The 20108-nt window shown below is 50.3% G+C and overlaps 1 protein-coding gene across 1 annotated transcript in view; it reads left to right on the forward strand.

The window, feature by feature from the left end:
• The window catches only part of GPR179 (G protein-coupled receptor 179), a 112146-nt gene that overhangs the window by 70798 nt on the left and 21240 nt on the right, over positions 1-20108 (forward strand). Inside the window, 1 exon segment of the mRNA XM_029572252.1 lies at positions 10028-10166. Coding sequence (XP_029428112.1) covers positions 10028-10166 — 139 coding nt within the window.

The raw sequence follows: 20108 nt of genomic DNA on the forward strand, positions 1-20108 counted from the left end.
AGATATAACTCTGATGGTTGCCTGGTGGCTCTCTTCCGGTGATTTTGCCCTGATCAGCCAATTGTCCAGGTAGGGATGGACGAGAATTCCTTCCTTCCTGAGTGACTGCGCGGTGGCTAACCCGAAGGGTAAAGCTCGGAACTGGAAGTGTTGGCCCAGGACTTTGAAGCGTAAGTAGCGCTGGTGATCCCGATGGATTGGGATATGCAAGTAGGCTTCTGACAGGTCCAGGGATGTGAGAAACTCCCCTGGCTGTATTGCACCTTTGACTGACCGCAGAGTTTCCATGCGAAAGCTGGGGACCCGTAGGTGTCGGTTGACTGACTTGAGGTCCAGGACGGGCCTGAAAGTGCCCTCCTTCTTGGGTACTATGAAATAAATGGAATAATGCCCAGAATTTATCTCCCATGCAGGCACTGGGATTATGGCTTTTAGGGACAGGAGCCTCCGCAAGGTAACTTCCAGTGCCGCCCTTTTGAGGGGTGGACAAGGAGATTCCACAAACTTGTCCGGAGGGAGCCGAAGAAAGTCCAGGTAGTACCCTTCTCGGATGATGGCGAGGACCCACTGGTCCGAGGTGATCTCGACCCACCCTCAGATGGGCCAGCTGATTCTCATTGTGGGGTGCGGCCGGGACCCGAACCCGAGCTGGTTCTCCTCTTGTTGTGCTTAGGCCAAAAGGACTGGCTCCTGGCCCGAGACCGAGGTGCTTGGTAGCGAGCCCTGTAAGGGTTGAAGCGCTGAGAGTTTCTACCTTTGGATGGCCTAGGAAAAGAACGCTGGCTCCTCCTCGACCTGTCTTCTGGTAGACGGGGTAATGGAGAGGCGCCCCATCTATTAGCCAGTTTCTCGAGATCGCTGCCGAACAGGAGGGATCCCTTAAAGGGCATTCTTGTGAGGCGTGTCTTGGAGGAAGAGTCGGCCGCCCAATTACGTAGCCAGAGCTGTCTCCTGGCTGCCACCGAGGATGACACTCCCTTGGCTGCCGTACGGACTAGATCGGAGGCTGCGTCAGTGAGGAACGAGAGGGCTGATTCCATTTCTTCTCCCAGGGTGTTGTTCCTAGCTTGTGATAAACAGGAATGCGTCACCACGGTGCAGCAGGTCGCAATTCGTAGGGACATGGCTGCTACCTCAAAGGCTTGTTTCAGAATGGCGTCCATGCGCCGGTCATGTGCATCCTTGAGGGCCGCTCCCCCCTCCACCGGAATGGTGGTGCGCTTCACAATTGCGCTAACTAAGGCGTCTACCTTGGGGCACGCCAGCAGCTCCTTGGTTGCCGGGTCCAGGGGGTACATGCTAAATAAGGCCCGACCCCCTTTGAATGAGGCCCTCTAGCAGGGGGTTCATTCTAGGTTCCCCTGGGGTGTCCTGGCCCGGGATAGCCAGTTCTGACAGGCATTGAGAGACCAGGCCTGGGAGATCCTCTTTCCGAAAGAAGCGTCTCATGGTCCGATATGGTTCTATCCCCGAGGGAAGTTCTCCCTCCTCGACGGGCTCGTCATCTTCCTCAGAGCAATCTGAATCCCCATAAGTGGGGCTTCCGGTTGGCGAATGGACGTGCCTAGGTCTTGAGGGTCCAGGGGCCGGATCATCCGGTACGTAAGGACCCATTCGGGGATCAGACTGCATCTTGACAAAGGCGTGAATCCCCTTGAACAATTCCACCCAGGAAAGCGAAGCAGGATCTGGCCTTAGGGGCACCAGGTCTCTCGGGTTCCCTGGCTGCTCACCGCTGCCTGCTAGGTCCGGGGTGTTCCCTGAGGAATTGGCAAGTACGCTGGGCTGGGACTGGTCCTGGCCTGGAACTCCCAGGGCCTCCTCACATTGGGCACATGGGAGTCTGCATCCTCGCTCAGTGTGGCTCTGAGGTTGCATGCTGAGCAGAGGCTTAGAGCTCTTATGCCTATTTCTGGAGCTGCCGGCTCTGCGGACGCATGGGCTCTCTTATGCTCCATGTCGTCTGTTATCTCCTCCCAGCTGGAGTATGCGCCTTGTAATATGCGCGAAAGCTGTGCGTCTACTAATATGCACTTATCAACGTGCGCCTGTCCACGGGCGCCTAGCAACGTGCGCCTATCAACAGGAATCAAGGTGTCTTCAATGTACGCCTTTATCGAATATGCGCCCAAGTATTTTTCGGGCGCCTAACATATACGCCCGAAGCCTATGCATGCAGTCTGGCCTGAGTGCTAGAGCGAGGCGGCAAACCAGGGCAGATGGCGTCGGCGAGCAGGCAGGCAAAATGGCGACCTCCTTGGCGGGCTGCCACGTAGGCAGACCCCGCTAATCCTCGCTTCCTCGGAGACCAGCAAGTAAAGATGTATGCCTTACCTTGTTTTCGGCGCTTCCCGGCTGCGACCCGGGCGGTCTCCGGCTGCGGGGGGAGAGGGTAATTACTGTCGCCACCGCGCTCGAGGAAGTGCACCCGCTGCTTCTAGGCTGCGCCCGAACTCGTCTCGCTCGGAGGCCAAGTCCTCACCGGGACAGAGGCTGCCTCTATGCCGTGCCCGAGCCCTTCCCACTCGGGGGCTAGGTCCCTGCCGCGAGTCGGCCACCGGACAGAGGCTCTTACTTCCAAGGGACCACGGAAATCACCACAGGAAACTCAACTGGGGGAGGTACCGAATGGTATCACCGCAGGAGTGCGGGGCTCGTCTTCAGGTAGGTCTCTTCTCTGAATTTAGTCGTTAGAATTTGGAAAAACGCTCAGCGAGCGTGAGGTAGCTCCAAACTGCTTTGGAGACGGAAATTACTGAATTGCTGCACTTCCTGCGGGGGTATATGTACCCGTGCTGACGTCAGATCTGTCTCCAACTGCTAGCACGAGCACACTATACCCACTTGTTTTGAGTCCATCTGCTACACGCTAGGAAATGTTTTTTTTTTCTTTTTTTTTTTTTTTTTTTTTTATAAAAGGGACACAAATTTTGGAAAAAAACAAAACAAGGGTACAAATTTCACAAAAACAGATTAGATCTGAGATTTTACTTAACAAAAGCAAACATTCAACATACATTATAGAGCTGACCTGAACAATAAATTTACTAAAAGCTGAACGCCACCCAGCACTGAGCCCTTCCTTACCTCCTCACCATAATAAACACAAGGGCAAGCAGTGCCCCCTGAGCCTGTCTGCTCATGCTGCATTTGTATGCTCCTCCCTGCCATTATTCTCAGGAGTACAGCCCACTGCTATAGTACACAATAGCTGTATGTTCTGTCTTTGGAGCCGATGCAATACAGTGCGCTCACTCGAGCACACTGTTTAACCCACTGTCTGATGTGGGTTAAATAGGCGCTAATCCACCCCCTAATGCAACAGGGGGATTAGCGTTAATAGCTGAGCGCATGTAAAAGAAGTACAGAAAAACAGTTTTTTCTGCTTTTCTGTACTTCTTCAGTAAAAAAAAAAAAACCTCAGCAGACCGCCAAGTTATTGAAGACCAACGCCAGTAAACTCGGCGCCTGTTTTCATAACCGGCCATCTGCCAGTAATGAAAACGGATGCTGCTCGGCGTCCATTTTTATTACTAGTAGACGGCTGGTTATGAAAACCGATGCAGAGTTTACCAGTGGTCTTCATAACCAGCAGCCACCGCGGGGTTGCGTTAGCAAGGAGACACTAAGGTCACGCAAGCGAGCCTAGCACCTCCTTGCTAGCGCGACCCCCTAATTTGCCTATTCCCTGTACGTACCTGGATCAGTCCAGACAGTGGGTTATGTCCCCAATCCAGCAGATGGAGTCAGCACAAGCTTTGAGGGGGCGTATCCATATATACTACTACCCCCTCTGCAGGAGTTCAGTATCTTCTGACTCCAGCAGATGCGAGTAGGGGAATCAGGCTTCCCCTCCTTTTTCTTTACTTTCTTGCTTGATTATGGCTTGTTGTTGTCTTTTTCTGTGGATCAAGTTTGTATCAAGTTTGTATTAAGTTTAAAAAAAAAAAAAAAAAAAGTAAGGCAGAGTTCTTTCAACTTCTGGGGAGTGGCTTATCTTCTTTGTCTCTTCTCTGCGGCCTTGCTGTTTATTTCTCGTTGCAGCCAGGGGTAAGTTTGTTTTTCCTTTGTAGTTTTTTCCTTCACAGCTCAGCCCCCGGTGCCCGCAAAAGCCGGTGGAGCCGGCCTCTTCGCTCTTTACTCCCTCACCCGCGGCCATTTTACAGCTCCTCATGGGCTGCTGAGCCATTTAGAGAAAGATGTCTGGGGCGGGTCGTGAGGCCGGGAAGGCCCCCCCGCGGCACCCTCCTCTATTTTCGGACAGCGGGCAGTGCGGGCCGACCGGGCCCCCCCGCAGCGGCGCTTTTGTGCGCGTGGCCCCCCCCCCCCCCCGTGGCTTTTTCTTTTCTCCTACAGCGATCCCGATGCCGCGGCCGTCCCGCTGTGCGGCCTGCGGAGACCCGGGGTCCCGGATTTCCCGGGAGGGCATCTGTGCACGATGCCTTCCCGGGGGGGAAGGTACCTCACAGTCCCTGACTGATTTCTCTTTTTTGCCCGGGCGGCGCGGGCCGGCCACTCCGCCATTTTTGGCGGGAACGGCGGCCATTTTACATTCTGAGCGCCCTGAGGCGCAGGCCACGAGAGGGAACGGATCCCTGGAGGCCACAAGGGAGAACGGATCCCTGGAGGACTCTACCAGCGGGGGTGTTCCCCCGATTTTGGTGCAGGAACCAAGCACCCAGAGCCAGGGAGCAGGAACCACGCCGCCCCCGAAGCGCACCCGAGCAGGCCGGGGTTCTCTCCGGAGTTTATCCTGCTCATGCATACCGCTTATCTGCAGGGGCTGGAAGCACCTGTGTGACCCCCCCTCCTAAGATCCCTCTGATGTCGCCCTCGACGCCGGCCCCCCCCCCCCGACCCTCCGGGAGTGGGGCCTCCCGCCTTCCTACCCGGGTCCGATCCACGCCCACGGCAGTGGGGGCGGTGCCAGACCCAGCGGGACATGGACTTGACCTCCCTGACGGGGGACAAGGGGACAGCACGCAGGAGGGGGATGGTCCGCGTACCCTATGCCTCTTCCAGAGGGAAGAGCTGGACGACCTCATCCCGCAGATCATCCAAGAATTAGATTTGGACCCGCCACCAGACCCGCCTGCCCCAGTAGCTCCCGCTGTCGTCACTTCTTCAAGGAAGGGAGATCCTGTCCTGGCGGCACTCCGGCCGAGGGCTCGGGCTTTTCCCATTCATGACTCGTTTTTACAACTTCTCACCAGGGAATGGGACACCCCGGAGGCCTCCCTGAAGAGCAGCCGGGCTATGGAAAAGCTGTACCCGCTCCCCGAAGATTTTCTGGACCTCATCAAGGTCCCAAAGGTGGACTCCGCAGTGCGGTGGTCATGACGAGGACGACTATCCCAGTGACGGGAGGTGCGGCGTTGCGGGACACACTGGATCGTAATTTGGAAGTTTTCCTTAAGCGGTTTTTCGAGGTCTCCGCTCTGGGTATGCGGGCGGTGATGTGCAGTTCGCTTGCCCAGCGGGCTAGTCTCCTTTGGGTGCAACAACTCCTCACGTCTCAGAACCTGCCGTCCGATGAGGCTGCCCAGGCAGATCGGCTAGAAGCCGCAGTGGCGTATGGGGCGGACGCCTCGTACGACCTTTTTCCGGGTCCTCGCAAGGTCCATGGTTTCGGTAGTGGCAGCACGACGACTACTGTGGCTACGCAATTGGGCGGCTGATACGTCCTCTAAGTCGAGTCTGGGCTCTTTTCCCTTCAGGGGCAAGTTCCTCTTCGGGGAGGATTTGGACCAGATCATCAAGTCCCTGGGGGAGAACGCTGTTCATCGGCTGCCGGAGGATAGTTTTCGACCATCCAGAGCATTTTTCTTCTTCTCGGACCAGAGCCAGAGCGCAACGGCGCTACAGGGGATACAGACAGGCGGGCTCCTGGTCATCCGCCCCCAGGTCTCAGCCCTGGTCGCGCTCCTTTCGCGGGCGTCGGCCCGCACGCACTACTCCCGGAACCGGGAACCCCTATACCAAGTCTTCACAATGATGCCAGTCTCGCCCACTCCCCTGTCCCCAGGATTGGGGACCGACTAACGTATTTCTACGCGGAGTGGGCACGGATCACCTCGGACCAGTGGGTCCTGGATACCATAAAACACGGCTACGCATTGGAATTTGTCCGCCCCCCCGCAGGGAAGGTTCATCTTTTCCCCCTGTGGCTCGGACCTCAAGAGAGGAGCGGTGCAGCTGACTCTGGACAGACTCCGGGAGATAGGCACTATTGTGCCGTGCCCTTCGGAGAGGTGGGCTCGGGCCACTATTCCATCTATTTCGTCGTACCAAAGAAGGACGGTTCCTTCCGGCCTATCCTAGACCTCAAGGAAGTCAACAAATCCCTTCGAGTCGTTCGGTTCCGCATGGAAACGCTCCGGTCAGTGATTGCGGCGGTGCATCGGGGGGAGTTCCTCGCCTCCCTGGACTTAACGGAGGCCTACCTGCACATTCCCATCCGCCCGGACCACCACCGTTTCCTTCGTTTCAAAATTCTGGACCAGCATTTTCAGTTCACGGCTCTCCCGTTCGGATTGGCGACGGCGCCGCGCACCTTCACCAAGATCATGGTAGTCGTGGCGGCAGCTCTCCAGAAGGAGGGCATCCTGGTTCATCCTTATCTGGACAATTGGCTCCTCCGGGCGAAGTCATTCGATCATGGACGCTCAGCGGTGACTCGAGTAGTACGGTTTCTACATTCCCTGGGATGGGTAGTGAACTTCTCCAAGAGCTCCTTCATGCCCTCGCAACGCTTGGGTTTTTTTTGGGGGCGACCTTCGACACCCTACTGGGCAAAGTTTTTCTGCGCCAGGACAAAGCTCAATCCTTGCGGGATCACAGACGACGGTTCTCTGTGTTACCAGAGCCCACCTCCTGGGACTACCTGCAACTCCTGGGAGTGATGGGGTCCACCATCGACCTTGTACCTTGGGCTTTCGCGCACCTCAGGACCTTACAGTGGGCGCTCCTCTCCGTTGGAAACCAGTATCGCAGGACTACCAGATGATTCTCCCGCTCCCGCAGAATGCCAGGGACAGTCTGGGCTGGTGGTTGGATCCGCCGAACCTGGCCCGTGGCGTGTCCCTCGATCTGCCAAATTGGGTGGTGGTGACCACCGATGCCAGTCTAGCAGGCTGGGGTGCAGTCTGCGATCGAAGCGCCACGCAGGGGATGTGGTCCACGGTGGAGGCGAAGTGGTCAATCAACCGTCTGAACACCCGAGCGGTCCGGCTAGCTCTGCGACATTTCCTCCCACTTCTTCGGAACCGGGAAGTCAGAATCCTATCGGACAACGCTACCACTGTGGCCTACATCAACCGACAAGGAGGCACGCGCAGCCCGCAGGTCGCGCTCGAGGCGGCGCTGCTGATGCAATGGGCGGAGCGTCATCTCATCCGGCTAGCGGCCTCGCACATCGCCGGTGTGGACAACGTCCAGGCGGACTTCCTCAGTCGTCAACTGCTGGACCCCGGAGAGTGGTCTCTCTCCGACAAAGCGATGCAACTTCTCGTCCATCGGTGGGGGGCCCCCCACTTGGATCTGATGGCGTCCGCTCTCAACACCAAGGCTCCACGCTTCTTCAGTCGCCGGAGAGAGCGCGGCGCGGAGGGAGTGGATGCCCTGGTCCTCCCGTGGCCGCCACATCTTCTGCTCTACGCTTTTCCACCATGGCCCCTGGTGGGCAGGATGCTCCGCAGAATAGAAAGCCATCAGGGGACCGTGGTTTTCGTCGCCCCAGAATGGCCCAGGCGACCCTGGTTTGTGGACCTGCTACAGCTGGTGATCGACGGGCCAATCAGGCTGGGGCACCTCCCCCAGCTCCTACATCAGGGCCCGGTATTTTTCGAGCAGGCAGAACTCTTCTGTCTTGCGGCCTCGACGTCGGCAGCCTATGTTCGAGTCTGGAAGGTGTTTGAGCTGTGGTGTACCAGCCAGGCCACGAGACCCGCTAAGGCTTCTGTACCTCAGATCCTTCAGTTTCTACAGGCGGGGGTGGAAAAAGGGCTCGCCTATAATTCACTACGGGTTCAGGTGGCCGCCCTTGGTTCGCTGTTGAGCGATGGGGCTCTCTTCTACAGTATCCTGACATGCTCGTTTTCTCAAGGGTGTCAAGCATATGAGTCCTCCGTTACGGGACCCTTGTCCCTCCTGGAGTCTTAACCTTGTGCTTCGCTCCCTGTCGGGACCACCGTTCGAGCCGCTGCGCAGCGCAACGATAAAGGATCTCACTCTCAAGACTGTATTTCTTGTGGCCATCTGTTCCGCTCGACGCATCTCGGAGCTGCAGGCTCTGTCGTGTAGAGAGCCCTATCTCCGTTTCTCCGACTCTGGAGTTTCGCTTCGCACTGTTCCCTCCTTCCTTCCGAAGGTGGTTTCTGCATTCCATGTGGACCAGACGGTGGAGTTGCCGTCCTCCTCTTCCTCAGAGCCGAAGTCTCTCCGTCTCTTGAATGTCAAGCGCACTCTGCGCCTCTATCTGGAGGCTACAAATGAGTTCCGGACCTCTGACCATCTCTTCGTACTCTGGGCCGGTCCTAAGAAGGGGTCTCAGGCCTCGAAGACTACCATTGCCAGATGGCTGAAGGCCGGCATTGCTGCTTCCTACATTGGGGCGGGTCGGACTCCCCCACCCGGAATCGTAGCGCATTCTACACGTTCTCAGGCGGCTTCCTGGGCGGAGGCTCACTCGGTATCCTCTCAAGAAATTTGTAGAGCAGCCACCTGGAAATCGTTACACACGTTCTCGAGGCACTATCGTCTGCACCTCGCCTCTTCGGTCTCTGGACACTTTGGCGAGCAGGTTCTCCGAGCAGGCCTCGCAAGGCCCCACCCGATTTAGGGAAGCTTGGGTACATCCCACTGTCTGGACTGATCCAGGTACGTACAGGGAAAAGAAAATTATTACTTACCTGCTAATTTTCGTTCCTGTAGTACCATGGATCAGTCCAAACGCCCACCGCGTTTGGGTTCTTGATCCTGCTCAGCTCTGCGCTACTTCTTGCTCGCAGTGTTCTGTGTCTTCACAGTCGTTTCTTTTCGCTGTTTTTCACAGCTCCCTACAAGTTGGTAGGATGTTTGCAGTTACTTGTTGTGGTTACAATTGTTTTCATTATCTGTTTCCACAAACTTGATCCTTCGGGGGTTTCTACTCTGGCTTTGATATACTCGATACTGAACTCCTGCAGAGGGGGTAGTAGTATATATGGATACGCCCCCTCAAAGCTTGTGCTGACTCCATCTGCTGGATTGGGGACATAACCCACTGTCTGGACTGATCCATGGTACTACAGGAACGAAAATTAGCAGGTAAGTAATAATTTTCTTTTGCATGGCACCCCCTCGCGGGCGCCATGCTTGCGTTAAGAAAGCGGGCGCTGAAAAGTCAGTGCCCGCTTTCCGCAAAAATTATTGCATCGGCCCCTTTTATCGGTCTAGCCACCACCCCTCCCCATTCAAAAGCCCCTTAGCAGCTCCAGGGCTGGACTGCCTCCTCAGTTACACGCTGACTGTACCACTGTAGTAGCAGGCATCTTCCTGCCCTCTTCGAGCTTGAGCAGACTACCTGTGGCCTTTACCCAAATCAGAGCTAGCCCATGTCTTAGCTTGAACCACAGACTGGGCCCTAGTGTTATAATGGCTCTGACACTATTTTTATACTTTTTTCAAAGCATTTTTCACAAAAAAATAAAGGAGCATAGGCCACAGCCAATGACTTGTTCGTCAAACCTTCACAATTTCTAAAAATCTGTCCCGCCTATATCATTTTGTCCAAGTGCTTTAGGGTAGCTTTGTTGTTTTTTTCTGAGGAGTGTAATTGCCTTGCAAGTAAAGCACATTTGACTTCCCAAGAAGTCTATTTAAAATGACCATCATGGTAGGACTACACCCAAAGCTCAAAGGTTTGGGTGGGAAGAGAAGGGCAGTAAACTCATCCTCCCCAAGCTCTAATGCTGTTAAAAGTTATATTTCTCTTTGTGCACATGGTGAGAACGTGATGATTTCTGCCTGCTGCTCTTGCTCCTCACAGCAGAGTTTCTCTTCTTGTGCTGGGGGAGTTTTCTGTGGTACACGACTAGAACGGTGCCCTCTGCCTTCCATGAGCCCCGCTACATGGGTGTTGCTCTCCACAATGAGATGATGATCTCAGCCACGTTCCACGTCAGCAGGTGAGCACCTTTTTCTTCCGTTATAGCTTTCAAGGGCAGCAGTGCTCCTTACCTTGTGGCATGTCTAGAGGCCAAGAAGCAGGAATCCATTCTGCAGGGTGCTATAGACAACACAATCCTCGAGCAGGCTCCCAATCGAAGCAGGGTTTGTGGCCCTATGACAGAACCTCTTACCCACACCTCTAGGCTGTTTTCTACATCACGTTCTCCAGGAAAAGAAACCGCCCCAGAACAGACACTCACTCAGGGGAACGTATTCAGCCAAGAATGCATACATATTGGGTTGCAGGAACTGGTGGATGGCAAAGGAAAACTGGTTCTTACCTGCTAATTTTTGTTCCTGTAGTAAAACGGATCAGTCCAGACTGCTGGGGTTTTGCCTCCCTTCCAGCAGCTGGAGACAGAGAAAAAAGGCATCCCTCTTAACACGGTGTGCCACCTGTGTCCCTTCAGTATAAACATTACCAAAGCAGAAACAACAAATTTAAAACCAATGGTTAGATCAAGCAAGGACAAGAGGAACACCAACTAAGTACATGTGAGGAGTACTCTGTAATCTTCATCCACTTTTTTAATCTTCTGCCATATCTAGGAAATCTGACAAAATTTGCTGTGAATAGACAAAAAACCAAGCGGACTCTCAATACTGAACTCCACCACTACCTTGATGGGCGGGTGTCTGGGCTGATCCGTGGTACTACAGGAACGAAAATTAACAGGTAACGACCAATTTTCCTTTCCCTGTACGTACCCGGATCAGTCCAGACTGCTAGGATATACCTAAGCTTCCCTAACTGGGGTGGGACCTGGAGAGTCCCACTCGAATAACACTGCCCCCAAAACAGTGGACATCCGGTGCCTGAACATCCAAATGATAACGTTTGACAAAAGTGGGCAGAGACTTCCAAGTCACTACCCTGCAGATTTCTTGCAGCAATACTAACTGACACTCTGCCAAGGAAGCAGCTTTTGACCGGATCGAATGAGCTTTTAGAGTGTCCGGAACAGGTTGGCCATGGTAAATATAAGCGGAAGCGATAGCCTCTTTCAACCAACGGGCAATAGTAGCTTTAGACGCCTCATGTCCCTTCTTAGCACCACTCCACAGAACAAAAGATGATCCGAAAACCGAAAGGCATTGGTCACCTTAAGGTAACGCAAGAGACATTGCTTAATATCTAGACGCCTCAATTCTCTAGCGCAGTGGTTCTCAACCTTTTTTCTGTCGGGACACACCTGACATATGGTTCTCACATGCGTGACACACTGACCCATGATCGTCACGGGGCTAGATGTAAAAGTACAGTTTGCATCCACGGGAACCCCCCCCCCCCCCGACCCACAATAACGGATGTAAAGCAGAATTATGACATTCCCCATACAACTCACCCTACAAAAAAGATATTCTGGTTCTGGTGTCATCTCAGTAACAGCAACTCAAACTCCTTCTACTTCCAGGCTCAATAGCCCTATTTATGAAAAGACAGCAGTTTACCACCAATGCATGTCCTCTTGAGAAAACACAACAAATAAGACTGATACAAACGCTTACATGCTAGTAAAATATCTCATCTCGGTAACAGACACAGAACCGACCTAACATACTCCCAGGATCTGTAGTAATGCACATAAACTAATCCGCACACAATTACACCTGTATTATGGAATACACTCAAACAGGAGCAACCCTATCTATGAAAAGGCAACACTACAAATATTAAATCAGGCCCTAATAACCAATACACCTCTTATTAGGAAAACAAAACTAGCAAGCAGCTATAGATCCCCACACAGAAATAATTGTAAAACTATACTAATAAGCAGAATAAATGTTTCAAAACAGCTATGAACAGAATAACATCCAACAATTAAAAACTCATAAAAACTATTAAAATTCTCCAAACACCAATAAAATATTTCAAAAAAAGCAGACATATCACATAATATTAAATAATTAAAATGGCAGTCAATCAAGAAAAATAAACTTAAAAAGCCACCTTTACTTACCCCCTCCAGCAGCTCTCCTACTCCTCTTCCATGCAGGCCATAGCACACACCAGAAGCAGCAGTAGAAGCTAAGCTCTATACTCATGGTCCTCTTCCTTAGGGCCCATGTCTCTCACACACACACCATACCAGTCATGCCCCCATGACCAGTTTCTGTCTCTCACACACCAATCATCTCCCAAACAGTCTTTGACACACACACCAGCCACCTTCCTGAACAGTTTCTCTCATGCCATACACACACACAGGCTTCCCACTCCTGTGTTCTACTTACATATACGGGCTTCTCACTCTCATAATCACTTTCTCTGTCTCACACACACACACACACACACTCACCAGTCTCTCACTCCCATGCTTGTTCTCTCCACATGCACAGGCTTCTCATTCCCATAATCACTTTCTTTCTCTCACAGACACACACAAACACCTGTCACCTGATCTCTCTCATGCATACACACACACAGGCTTCCAACTCCCATGTTCTCTTTCAGATATACAGGCTTCTCACTCCCATGCTGTGTCGCACACACACACCCCCAGGTTTCTCACTCCCATGCTCACTCTCTTCACATGCACAGGCTTCTTGTTCCCATAATCACTTTCTCTCTGTTACACACACATACACACCAGTCTCTCTCTCATTTCCATGCTTGCTCTCCACTGCACAGGCTTCTCATTCCCTGAATCACATTCTCTCACATTCACACACACCAGTCTCTTTCTCTCACACACATAGTCACCTTACCAACCAGTCTCTCGCTCATGCATGCACACACACACACAGGCTTCACACTCCCATGCTCTCTCTCACATAATCAGGCTTCTCACTTCCATGCTTTTTCTCTCACACACACACATCAGTCACATCCCTGTCTGTCTCACACTCTCACATACACATCAGTCATCTCCTTGAGCAGTCACTTTCATTGTCTCTCACATATACACACACACATCAGCTCTCTGACCAGTTTCTCTCAATCACACACATGCTCTCAATCAAATACATTCTCTCACTTACACACAGTCTCTCAATCACACACACATTCTCTCACTTACAGGCTGGCTGGCTGCTTCTTTCTCTTTCTCTCATTCACTTCCTCCTCCACCCCCCCCCCCCCCAAAATGGTAGCTGCAGCAGCCTCCTCTTCCAGCCTCCGCAGGCCAAGAAAGAAGAATCCCATCGGTGCGGGAGGCTCATGCTGCTGTCTCCTTTCTCGATTACCGGCTGCTTCAATTGCTCGGGGGCCGATGCTGCAGCCGCCGCTGCTACTTTATCACGCGGCACGGTCTTTCTCCTTCCCGCGCACCGCGTATCACTTCCTGTTCCGGGTCACGGGGGGGGGGGGGGGCGCGGGAAGAAGAAAAGGCCAGCCGCGGGTGCCACAGCTTCTTCTAGCACTGCTGCTGTTCCCACTGGGCTTGAACGTTCTGATAGCCCGGCGGCAACAGCAGCAGGGAAGGAAGAGCAGCGGGAGAGACTGGGAGCACGCGACACACCAGCCGGTGCTTGGCGACACACTAGTGTGTCGTGACACACCGGTTGAGAATCACTGCTCTAGCGTGAGGAGCGATCTAAATCCGGAAAGGCTGGAAGTTCCACCGACTGATTTAAGTGAAAAGCAGAGACGACCTTCGGAAGGAAGGACGGAATCATCCTGAGCGATACCCCGGAATCAGAAAACCGTAGAAAAGGTTCCCGACAGGAAAGGGCCTGAATCTCAGAGACCCTCCTAGCGGAGCAGATAGTGACCAAAAACACCGTCTTGAGGGTTAAATCCTTCAAGGTAGCCTTCTCTTGAAGGGCTCAAAAGAAGGTTCACATAACACCCAGAGCACCAAATTTAGACTCCAAGACAGACAAATGGAACAGAGCGGCGGGTTCAAGTGCTTTGCCCCTCTCAGAAAATGGACCACATCAGGGTGTGCCGCCAGAGACATCCCATCAACCTTGACTCTAAGACACCCCAAAGCTGCAACCTGCACCCGGAGAGAACTAAAGGATAACCCCTTATTGAGTCCCCTCTGTAATAATGAAAGAAGCTGTGGTACCGAAGCCCTTGCTCGCCACACCCAAGAATTGAATACTTTCCATACCTGGACATAAGTCAGAGAAGTAGAGGTCTTCCATGCCCGTAAGAAAGTGGATATGACATCATCAGGATACCCTTTCTTTCTCAATTGCCTCCTCTCATAAGCCAGGCCGCTAGACAAAAGCAATCCGCCTGATCTAAAAATACTGGACCCTGATGCAGCAAGTTTGGAAGATGACTTAGGCGCAGAGGACCATCCACAGGCAGGTTGGCGAGGTCTGCAAACCATGGCCTCCGGGACCACTCCCGTCCCTGGGTGAGTTTCTATTCTCCTCAGAATCTTGCAGATGAGAGGCCAAGGAGGAAAGACAGAGCAGAACATCATGGGGCCAAGCAAGGACTAGGGCATCTACTCCCTCCGTGCCATGCTCCCTTCTGCGACTGAAAAAGCATGGTGCCTTTGCCTTTTTCTGAGTCGTCATCAAATCCAAGAAGGGAGTGCCCCATCGGCGAGAGATGAGCGTCATTGCCTCAGCGGATATCTCCCACTCTCCAGGGTCCAGGAAATCCACTTGTACGTTGTTGATCCTGACTATGTGAGAGGCCGCCAACAGAGCTAGATAGCGCTCTGCCCAGGCCATCAGCTTGTCCGCCTCCAAGGCTACCGGATGACTCTTTGTTCCTCCTTGACGGTTGATGAAGGCCACTATCGTCGCACAAGACTCGAACCATCTGATGGCAGACAAGAGGAAGAAACCTCCGCAATGCAAATCGAACTGCTCTTGGTTCCAGGTGATTGATGGACCACTGAGCTTCCTGGTGTGACCACTGGCCCTGGGCTGTCTGGGATTGGCACACGGCACCCCACCTGGAGAAACTGGTGTCCGTGGTCACGATCCCCCCCCCGAGGGACCTCCAGTTCCACCCCTTGCTGCAGGTGGTCTCGGACCAGCCACCAGCCAAGACTGGAACTGGTGGACTCCGGGAGAGGCAAAGGAACCTGGAATGAACATAAGAACATATGAAATTGCTATGCTGGGTCAGACCAAGGGTCCATCAAACCCAGCATCCTGTTTCCAACAGAGGCCAAACCAGGCCACAAGAACCTGGCAAGTACCCAAACATCAAGAAGATCCCATGCTACTGATGCAATTAATAGTAGTGGCTATTAGCAGGTCCGCTAACCTTTAAAAAGGAGATAGAGCAACTTTTAAACTAGAACAAAGGGGACAGTCGACAGTCGCTCAGCAGCGCATGGTTCGGAGAGAGGTATCTTCAAAGGATACTAATGATGCCTTAGAATTAGGGCATCCTGACAGTGAGGTTCCGTTCCAATAATAAGAAAAGTAGTCCAAGTGCCTGAGCTAAAAAAATTCTAACTTATCCCTATCAATTAAAAAGCAGAATGAAAATACAAACAAAAAACAAACTTTGAAATGTTTGTATGCTAATGCCAGAAGTCTAAGAAGTAAGATGGGAGAATTAGAATGTATAGCAGTGAATGATGACAAACTTAATTGGCATCTCAGAGACATGGTGGAAGGAGGACAACCAATGGAACAGTGCTACACCGGGGTACAAACTATATCGGAATGACAGACAGGAGCACCCGGGAGGCGGTGTGGTGCTTTATGTCTGGGATGACAGAGTCCAACAGGATAAACATCCTGCACGAGACTAAATGCACAATTGAATCTTTATGGGTAGAAATCCCTTGTGTGACGGAGAAGACTATAGTGATAGAAGTATACTACCATCCACCTGGTCAAGATGGTGAGACTGACAGTGAAATGCTAAGAGAAATTAGGGAAGCTAACCAAATTGGTAGTGCGGTAATAATGGGAGACTTCAATTACCCCAATATTGACTGGGTAAATGTATCATCGGGACACGCTAGAGAGATAACGTTCCTGGATGTAATAAATGATAGCTTTATGGAGCAATTGGTTCAGGAACCGACGAGAGAGGGAGCAATTTTAGATCTAATTCTCAGTGGAGAATAGGATTTGGTGAGAAAGGTAACGGTGGTGGAGCCACTTGGCAATAGTGATCATAATATGATCAAAGGTTTTAATGATCCAAAGACAATGACAAACCTTTTCCGTTGCAAAAAAAATCAGCAGAACCAGGGGTCACAATTTAAAACTCCAGGGAGGAAGACTCAGAACCAATGTCAGAAAGTATTTCTTCACGGAGAGGGTGGTGGATGCCTGGAATGCCCTTCCGGAGGAAGTGGTGAAGACCAAAACTGTGAAGGATTTCAAAGGGGCTTGGGATAAGCACTGTGGATCCATAAAGTCTAGAGGATGTGAATGAAGAGAAGAGGCAAGGGGAGGCTTGCTTGCGGGAATGACAGCTACTACCTGGAGATTAATATCCTTATTCAATAGACATACACACAGTTAATGCGACTCCAATATTGCTCTATGCTTCAACGGCAAGAGGAAATGTGAAAAAAAGGATTTGCATCCACAAAAAAGCAGGGGAGTAGCTTGCTTGTTATGGCGGTTACTACCCCAAATCAAATAAGCCTGATACTTCACTTTCAATGCACATCCAGCATAGCGCTCTCCTTCAACGGCAGGGAAAATGAAGAAAAGATGATTTATATTCAGCATCAACCAACAAGGAATGAATTACATAGTCTGGGTAAACAAACAAGCATGGGTGTAGCTTGCTTATTACGGTGGCTACTACCCCGGATCAATTAAGCATGATACTTGACTTGGAATAAGTATCCAGCGCAGCTCACTGCTTCAGCAACAGAGGGAATTAAGTAAAGAGGATTTTTATTCAGACAACCAACAATGGCTGAATTGCACATGCAAAGTAAACAAATGGGAGTAGCTTGCTTATTACGCCGGTTACTACCCCAAACCAATTAGCTAGATACTTCACTTAGATGCAGCTCCAGCACTGCTGTCTGCATCGATGGTGGGGGTGGAAGGGAATTGGAACCAAAAAGTTACCAATAAGGGCCCTGACCTCAGTGGTCAGAGTAACAGATTATGAAAACAAATAGGTGTGAAAGCTTGCTGGGCAGACTGGATGGGCCGTTTGGTCTTCTTCTGCCGTCACTTCTATGTTTCTATGTAAATTTGATTTAATGACTGGAAGGGGGACAGCAAGCAAATCCACAGCTCTCGTGCTAAACTTTCAAAAGGGAAACTGATAAAATGAGAAAAATAGTTAGAAAAAAAACTGAAAGGAGCAGCTACAAAAGTAAAAAGTGTGCAAGAGGCGTGGTCATTGTTAAAAAATACCATCCTAGAAGCACAATCCAGATGTATTCCACACATTAAGCAAGGTGGAAAGAAGGCAAAACCATTACAGGCATGGTTAAAAGGGGAGGTGAAAGAAGCTATTTTAGCCAAAAGATCTTCATTTAAAAATTGGAAGAAGGATCCAACAGAAGAAAATAGGATAATGCATAAATGTTGGCAAGTTAAATGTAAGACATTGATAAGACAGGCTAAGAGAGAATTTGAAAAGAAGTTGGCTGTAGAGGCAAAAACTCACAGTAAAAACTTTTTTAAATATATCCGAAGCAGAAAGCCTGTGAGGGAGTCGGTTGGACAGTTAGATGATAGAGGGGTTAGAGAAGATAAGGCCATCGCGGAAAGATTAAATGATTTATTTTCTTCGGTATTTACTGAAGAGGATGTTGGGTAGGTACTCGTACTGGAGAAGGTTTTCATGGGTAATGATTCAGATGGACTGAACCAAATCACGGTGAACCTAGAAGATGTGGTAGGCCCGATTGACAAACTGAAGAGTAGTAAATCACCTGGACCGGATGGTATACACCCCAGAGTTCTGAAGGAACTAAAAAATGAAATTTCAGACCTATTAGTAAAAATTTGTAACCTGTCATTAAAATCATCCATTGTACCTGATGACTGGAGGATAGCAAATGTAACCCCCATATTTAAAAAGGGCTCCAGGGGCGATCCGGGAAACTACAGACCGGTTAGCCTGACTTCAGTGCCAGGAAAAATAGTGGAAAGTGTTCTAAACATCAAAATCACAGAACATATAGAAAGACATGGTTTAATGGAACAAAGTCAGCATGACTTTACCCAAGGCAAGTCTTGCCTCACAAATTTGAAGGAGTTAATAAACATGTGGATAAAGGTGAACCTGTAGATGTAGTGTACTTGGATTTTCAGAAGGTGTTTGACAAAGTTCCTCATGAGAGGCTTCTAGGAAAAATAAAGAGATATGGGATAGGTGGCGATGTCCTTTCGTGGATTGCAAACTGGCTAAAAAATGGAAACAGAGAGTAGGATTAAATGGACAATTTTCTCAGTGGAAGGGTGTGGGCAGTGGAGTGCCTCAGGGATCTGTATTGGGACCCTTATGTTTCAATATATTTATAAATGATCTAGAAAGAAATACAAGTGACGTAATCGAATTTGCAGATGATACAAAATTGTTCAGACTAGTTAAATCACAAGCAGATTGTGATAAATTGCAGGAAGACCTTGTGAGACTGGAAAATTGGGCATCAAAATGGCAGATGAAATTTAATATGGACAAGTGCAAGGTGATGCATATAGGGAAAAATAACTCATGCTATAGTTACACAATGTTAGGTTCCATATTAGGTGCTACTACCCAAGAAAGAGATCTAGGTGTCATAGTGGATAACACATTGAAATCGTCTGTTCAGTGTGCTGCGGCAGTCAAAAAAGCAAACAGAATGTTGGGAATTATTAGAAAGGGAATGGTGAATAAAACGAAAAATGTCATAATGCCTCTGTATCGCTCCATGGTGAGACTGCACCTTGAGTACTGTGTACAATTCTGGTCGCCACATCTCAAAAAAGATATAATTGCGATGGAGAAGGTACAGAGTAGGGCTACCAAAATGATAAAGGGAATGGAACAGCTCCCCTATGAGGAAAGACTAAAGAGGTTTGGACCTTTCAGCTTGGAGAAGAGACGGCTGAGGGGGGATATGATAGAGGTGTTTAAAATCATTAGAGGTCTAGAATGGGTAGATGTGAATAGTTTTTTTACTCTTTTGAATAATAGAAAGACTAGGGGGCACTCCATGAAGTTAGCATGTGGCACATTTAAAACAAATTGGAGAAAGTTCTTCTTTACTCAACGCACAATTAAACTCTGGAATTTGTTGCCAGAAGATGTGGTTAGTGCAGTTCGTATAGCTGTGTTTAAAAAAGGATTGGATAGGTTCTTGGAGGAGAAGTCCATTACCTGCTATTAATTAGGTTGACTTAGATAATAACCACCGCTATTACTAGCAACGGTAACATGGAATAGACTTAGTTTTTGGGTACTTGCCAGGTTCTTATGGCCTGGATTGGCCACTGTTGGAAACAGGATGCTGTGCTTGATGGACCCTTGGTCTGACCCAGTATGGCATGTTCTTATTACCTAAGTAAACTTGATAAATAGCAGTTAAGGGACTTCTCCTCCAAGCACTTATCCAAACCTTTTTTGAACCCAGCTACACTAACTGCACTAACCACATCCTCTGGCAACAAATTCCAGAGCTTAATTGTGCGTTGACTGAAAAAGAATTTTCTCCGATTAGTCTTAAATTTGCTACTTGCTAACTTCTTGGAATGCCCCCTAGTCCTTCTATTATCCAAAAGTATAAATAACCGATTCACATCTACTCGTTCAAGACCTCTCATGATCTTAAAGACCTCTATCATATCCCCCCTCAGCTGTCTCTTCTCCAAGCTGAACAGCCCTAACCTCTTCAGCCTTTCCTCATAGGGGAGCTGTTCCATCTCCTTTATCATTTTGATTGCCTTCTCTGTACCGTCTCTATCGCAACTATATCTTTTTTGAGATGTGGCGACCAGAATTGTACACCATATCAAAGTGCGGTCTCACCATGGAGGCATTATGACATTTTCCATTCTATTAA

This window comes from Rhinatrema bivittatum, chromosome 12 (genome assembly GCF_901001135.1).
Source record: "Rhinatrema bivittatum chromosome 12, aRhiBiv1.1, whole genome shotgun sequence".
Taxonomy (NCBI): domain Eukaryota; kingdom Metazoa; phylum Chordata; class Amphibia; order Gymnophiona; family Rhinatrematidae; genus Rhinatrema; species Rhinatrema bivittatum.